General features: G+C 38.9%; 1 protein-coding gene across 1 annotated transcript; it reads right to left on the bottom strand.

Moving 5' to 3' along the window:
* Window positions 1–1,797: 1,797 nt before the first annotated feature.
* Window positions 1,798–3,737, bottom strand: LOC142840533 (uncharacterized). The gene is made up of 2 exons (XM_075957009.1): window positions 3,709–3,737; window positions 1,798–2,470 (listed from the first exon to the last, which is right to left on the bottom strand). The coding sequence occupies exons 1-2, from the start codon at window positions 3,735–3,737 to the stop codon at window positions 1,798–1,800; spliced, it is 702 nt and encodes a 233-aa protein (XP_075813124.1).
* Window positions 3,738–6,951: the final 3,214 nt, after the last annotated feature.

The raw sequence follows: 6,951 nt of genomic DNA, 5'->3' as shown, positions 1-6,951 counted from the left end.
CTTGGGACTATGAAGAGGACAAGAACATGAGTTTATGTCTTATGGATCCATCAGGGAAAGCTGGTATAGAAACTATATGATGAGAAGTACTATTAAGAGCTTTAGGATTAAACAGAAGAGTAAGATATGGTCAAGAGCAACAGGGAAATCCAATGTATAATATATTCATGCACAGTCAAGAATTGAGGATTGCAGATTATTCTGGTAGGCCTGGCTTTAATGGGATTAAGCAGGGAATCCATGTAGAAGCAGAGATGCAAGAAATAGGTCTTTGTGCTTAGACATTGCCCTGGTGAATAAAGTTATGTAAATCTAACAAGGAAAATCAGAAGCCCTAGGCCTTCTGTGTGTGTGTGTGTGTGTGTGTGTGTGTGTGTGTGTATTACAGCCGTGTAGACTGGTCTTCTTTTGGGACTCCTATCAATGGCAAGAGGGGCTATCGCTGAAGCTGTTGCCTACTTTTTGGACCCTTTCTGCCTACCAGATTACCTCATCCAGCCTAAATAAAACAGGAGATGCCTAGTCTCACTGCAACTTGATATTCCGTGATTGACTGAAATCCATGGGAGGCCCACCTTTTTCTGAAGAGAAACAGAGGAGGAAGAGTGGATGGAGTACAAGGCATGATGGAGAGGAATGGGTTACCTCATAGATTGCTGGGAGTTTCCATTTGCCTAGGTTTATAGCTCATGCCAGAGATGTCCCAGGAGCCAGCTGTCTCTCTCAGTACTCTCCCTCCATCTTCCCTTCACCTGATCCCTCTTGTTCCCATTCCTTACCTGCATCTAGACCCCTCTCCCATCCATCAGTGATGTCTTTTCTATTACCCTTTCACAGGGAGATTCTCAAGCCCTATTGTAACCCCTTGTCAATTAGCTTCTCTCTGAACCTGTGATTGTAGCGTGGTTATCCTCTCTGGGCCTGTGATTGCATCATGATTACCTTACAGCTAATATTCACTTATACGTGAGTACATACAATGATTGTCTTTCTGGGTCTGGGTTACCTCACTCAGGATGGCCTTTTCTAGTTCTACCCATTTGCAAGCAAATTTCTTTTACTTTATGAAATGGCCTACATTCTATGGATGCCAAACATGGGATATCCTTATGTGAAGTGGGGTATATTTGAAGTTAGTGAGATTGCCCAGTGGCTATGTAAGCTTGCCATCAAGCTTAATATGAGTTTGAACCCAGTGTTTCAGAAGGTAAAAACAAGAAATACAACTCGGGCAAGCAGCCCTCTGATCTTCACACCCCATTTTCTGTGAGAGCACACTGGGAATGCTCGGCAATTTGGAATATTAACAAACAGGAAGATATGTCTGACTGTCCAGCGTTCAGTATAGTCTTCATACTCCATGACAAAGGCACACACTGTCTGCAGAGCCAACACTATGAAGTCCAGCTCTGCCTTCAGGAGACCAGAGATTCAGAGGGTCTCCAGATAAAATGGTGTTTACTTTTCTGTTTATGTGTCAGTTTCCTTACAACCTTCTTTCACTTGATATTTATCTTGTGATAAATGTTTTTGCAACATGCATTTCACCATTACTTTTGCTTGCTACTGCTTGTCAGAAATATCTGAACGCATGATCATGGCCTTCAGAGATTGGGATATGAAAATATCCAAAGAAAGAAACAAGTTAGACAGAGGAAGAAGTCATTTAGACAGACCAAGAGAATCCATTTGATGCTTTAATTAGAACAAGTTGAGAACTACAGGAGTTTTGTATATCAATAGGAAACTCTTTCTAGGAACCTTCTGACAGATGTTGTAAATGTAGGAGTCCTCACTTCAGATTTCCCGATCAGCCACAATAGAAGCACACTTGGCCTTCACTTGATTCTGTAGTTTCAAAGATTTCATCTCAGATAGAAAGAATATCACACCAATGAGTGAAATGGTGGTCATCAGTACCCCTACTGGGAACACAGCAGTATAGTGTTTGCTTATTAAGGCTTCTTTTTTAACCGGAAAGTCAGGTGGAAAGTCAAGAGTGGTTTGGCCATAATGATCTACAAAGTGGTTCCAGCTCACAGAAACAAATGTGAAGATGCTGCTAACATACAAAACTAAGGCAGCAACCTTGTAGCAATATATCTGCATCTCAATAAATGGGTCTTTCATACAGCCAATCTTATTGGCAATTGACCCGAAAATCAGAACTACAGGCTTCATCAAAACAGTCCACATTATCAGGGTCTGTGCGTACTGAAATTCGGGTGAAATGGTCCACGTGGAATTGATAGGGGTGTGCACCAGAATCTTGGTTACAGTCCCTGAGACATTAAACTCTTGAGGGTAATAAGCTTCCCACAATCCTAGGGACACAAATTGTACAATCTTGTCATCGAATTCCCACAGGCGCCAGAATTGGCTTCTTGCAATGATTGTTTCAAACACCAAAGCTGATAGGCTGCAAAGGAGGCCACTCAACTTGAAGAAGCACTCCTTCGCATTGGCAAATCTGAAGATGAAATTCAACAAGTATATGGTCAAGTCAGGAACACAAGGGACAGTGGAAAACAAAATGAGACATGGTTTACACAGTAATAAGTTCTCATACCTTGTCCTTGCTGTCACATAAAGTTGTATTTAAATAATATACTTATGGCCAAAGTTCCCTCTATAAGAGGTTTTGATTAGCAATTTCACTGTATCTATCAAATGCTGAAATGTGCAGTTTTTTTAACTAAATATTTAATGCTCAGAATTAATAGTGAATAAAGATTACAAAGTTTACAACACAATGATGTTTAACTAATCAGTCTTTACAATACATAAAAAAGAAAAAATAGCTTAAATGAGAGGTATAGGCAGAAGAAAGCACTAATATCTATAAATTATGGTAGTGAACTTATACAAATTTAATTCACCTATATTGTCTGCTATATTTGTAAATGTGTATGCTAGTGTACATGTCATGGGAAAACATATTTGAAAACCTAAATTCTTATTATGTGACCAAAATTAAAATCCGTATGTGAAACATGAGCCCTCATGGATATTTCAATCATTTCTCATAAATTACTCAAACATACACATTAGAAAATGATCTTCATTTCATTGCTGAATATGAAGTATCCCAACTGTCTTATGTGAGCAACTATCTTCTCCAGCACCAAATTAATACTCTACATTTACTGTACTTACCAACATATTTAGATAACTTCTTGGTTCATATCTTTGGATGCAGGGTCAATGTTCATGAATAACTATGCCCTGAAAGATGTCACTGTGTTCATGAGCAGAAAGCAAGTTCAGGCATGTACATGAAAGCATTGCCACCTCTGATGCAGAAGGTTTGAGTGGCCTACAAACTGTATCTCTTTGCCAGGAAAATTTCCTTACCAGCTCCCCATTACTCCACATTCTCTGTGGAATGTACTTCCTAACAGGGTAAAGGCAGTAGCTCTACTAAATTGGGAAGTCACATCAGCAAGGTGACTTTAAAATCTAGTATGAATTGAGTAACACCCTACCCATGCCCTCTTCCTTGTTAAGGCAGATCTGAGCCTTTTGATGTCAGAATTAGTGAGTTTTGGAGCACAACCAGAATCAGGGTGGGAAATTCTGTTGTGCAAGACAAATGAGCTAGCATGGCAAGATTTAGTTTTGCCCATGTCTGAAACCCATGGAGGAGGTGCTTATGCTTCATAAAGATCCAATTTGAAACCCTCCATGAAGCTCATCTTAAGCTTTTACCTTTGTTTATCCAGGAGGAAGAGATCCATTTGAGGAATGTCGCGATCATAAATATCTTCCAAGTAGCAGGAAATGTTGAACAGACAGGGAGTCGCACAAGAGTTGAATCACCTTCAGTAAAAGAAGTTCTGTTAGGCAGATATTTCAGCTCAGAATGGTGTCTCACCATCAACCCCTGGTTCACACAAACCAACCCCTTCCTCTGCTTTGCTTAGTTGAAGCCTCATTTATACTCTTCAGGGATATTAGCCCATCTGATAGTCCTGACCCTCCAATGAGATTCACGCAATCATTACCCCATTATATAAACAGAAAAAAACACAGAAAGTCTAATTCACATACTCGGTTTCAGGAAACTACAAATGTATAAAGGTCAATACAGGCTACAGAGCCTTCACGGCTACACAGGGATTCCCAGTACTTATATTCAGTAGGATTTACTGACATAGACATGATATCAACAAAGAGTTGAATCTTAGGTCATTGACTTCTTTGACCTTCTATGTCCCCTGAAATTGAAAGCTTTTAACAGAAACCATGTAGAAAACATAAAATACTTGCCTCTCTTCCCTTCTATGAAGGCCAAATGCTAGTGACTGCCCAGTATGAGAGTGACTTTAAAAATTCTTGTTTCCGTAGCTACCAGAGATGAATGTCACATTATGAGCAAAGAACCAGAGTGAAGACATATAGTCTTAAAGGGCCAGGGTGGCTAATGTCCCTCTCATATGTATAAACCCTTCTGGATATAGTTAATCTATTAAAGGTACAAATGAATCTAGAATTAATTTGAAAAAATTATCATAAAATATAAATTTATCATGATTTCTCCCTTCCACAACGTTTTCTACTCCCTTTGTTTCCCACATCTCTACCTGCCCACTTGTTCAGTCTTTGCTTTCTCTATCTCTCTGAAAAAAAAATCTTAATACTGGAAAGACAAAACTACAAAATGAACACATGGCATAAGGTTTGCCTTCGCCAACTACTGCTAGTTATGAGGCCTATGCTGGAATGTATTGAGTTTTCCCAGTTATATTCCTTTGAACAAAACTGATCTTCTTTTTCCAGCACATATCAATTGCAAATATCTTCTTGGTTAGTGGAGATTTTTTGTGTCTACTACACAGTTAATAATACTGGCATATGGTCTGGTTTGAATGAGTATGGGTCTTGTTTGTCCTTTCAAAGTCTCCTTCAGTTCTCATGTGGTATCTGTCTTGTGTCTCCAGGACACTGTTTCCTAAGAGTCATCCACTAACTCTGACTCCTACAATCTTTCCCTCTCTTCTACTGTACACATCCCTAAGCCTTGAACGGGGAAATCTGATGAGGACATTCCATTGAGGACTGAGTATTTCAATATGTCTCATATTCTGCAGATTGTCCAGTTGTGGGCCTCTGTGTTAATTACCATCTAGTACAGAAGTTTCCATGATATGTGTGGGGTATAGTGGGGCACAAATCTATGGGAATAGTTCTTTAGAAGTCATTTTATTTCAGTATTCCTTTTCTGAATAATAATAATAGGAGATTTAATATGACCTATCTAATTCCAGATTCCTTTCCACTTCAGTGGTGTCTTCTATAGGTTCCATCTCATGCAGTGGATCATAAATTCAATAAAAATTTGATGGGTAACCTCCTTCAGCCAAAGGCCTTTGAAAGGCTGGACCAGGTTGAGGCAAGACTTTGTGTACAAAAAGGCCACAGTCCCACCCACTCACCCTCTTCTTCCCATGTGCCACACCTGGGTATTTCATTGCAGTTATCCATGAGTTCCCTTTTAGTAAACAAACACCTCAATACACCCTATTCAGAACTAGTGTGGGATTCCTTTATTTACTCCATCTGGTGCCCCCAATATGGGAACAAGTCTACACTTATTGGGACAGCCCCCACTCCTGTGGCACTCCTTGTTCACCAGCCTGTCTGCCGCTGCTTAGTTATCTGACTTTCCCTACCCATGGCTCACGACTCACATGCCATTCCTTTTATAGCCAGTGATCCCTGTGGTGTTTCTTCTGCCAGTAGTACATAGTTCATGACTCACAACTGAATGAAAGCTTTGGGCTTCCTTCTTATTCTGACCACTAAATCTCAGAATCACTTTAATTGTCCTTAATAACTGCTATTAATTTGTTAAACAAAGCATATTTATCAGTATCAAAGAAATGATGTCCCTCTACTAGATGGCTACAACCATGACACCTTCTGGTCAATACAGATTATTACACGTATTCCAATTCACCATAATTACCTAAGGCAGATTAAGATTTGAGAATTAAATGATGACTAACAATATTACTATTCACGAATTTACTAACCAAATTTTACTTATGCTATTCTGCAAGGCTTATGTGATTTTCGTGATACATCCATTTATTTGATTTTGGGAAATAGTTTTGTTTTTCGTATTATATCACTAAGAATATAGTTTCATAACAGAACCAAGAATGAGACACCTTTAGAAATGGTAGAGTCTTTACATACTAATAATAAACGGCTAGTTGAAAAATTTATACTATCAAAAAGGATAACATTAATTTAACAGACAAAATCCAGTCAATGTTGAAGGGTGCTGAGATAATATCTGAAAGAAGTCATGATGTTGAACTTACCAATAGGAATCTGTTGAAAAGTTATCATAGGTTAATGGATAAGGTATCTCTCCAGGAGGGAAATACGTACACCATCACAATTACGTCCAAGGATGAGATGTTATCTTTACTGGACAAATTTCATAACTTGGATTCATCAATAAGAGCATTTAGAACAAAACACGGGACATGAGATTCAAACATCACAAAAGGCACTGGTAAAATAATTTGTATACATTTTTATTGATATTTATTGATCACTACATTTTCTCTGCTCCCCTCCCTGCCTCTTCCCTCCCCCTTCAATCCTTCCCCAAGGTCCCATGCTCCCAATTTACTCAGGGGATCTTGTCTTTTTCTACTTTCTACTTCTCATGTAGATTATATCTATGTAAGTCTCTCTTAGTGTCCACATTGTTGTCTAACTTCTCTGGGATTGTTGTTGGTAGGCTGGCTTTCTTTGCTTTATGTTTAAAAACCACCCATGAGTGAGTACGTGTGATAATTATCTTTCTGTGCCAAATAATTTGAAAATATTGAGGAATCAGGAACAAGACAGGCTGTCCACTCTCTCCATATCTTTTCAATATAGTTCTTGAGGTTTTAGCAATAGCAGTAAGACAACATAAGGAGATCAAGGGGA

The sequence above is a fragment of the Microtus pennsylvanicus genome, chromosome X, assembly GCF_037038515.1.
Source record: "Microtus pennsylvanicus isolate mMicPen1 chromosome X, mMicPen1.hap1, whole genome shotgun sequence".
Lineage (NCBI taxonomy): Eukaryota > Metazoa > Chordata > Mammalia > Rodentia > Cricetidae > Microtus > Microtus pennsylvanicus.
This window is presented reverse-complemented; position numbering and strand designations above follow the sequence as displayed.

Excerpts from the sequence above, each read along its gene's own strand:
- LOC142840533 (XM_075957009.1), bottom strand. The coding sequence starts at position 3,737 with ATGGATCTCTTCCTCCTGGATAAACAAAG. Across the intron at positions 2,471-3,708 it reads TTCCTCCTGGATAAACAAAG|ATTTGCCAATGCGAAGGAGT; the intron begins GTAAAAGCTTAA and ends TTTCATCTTCAG.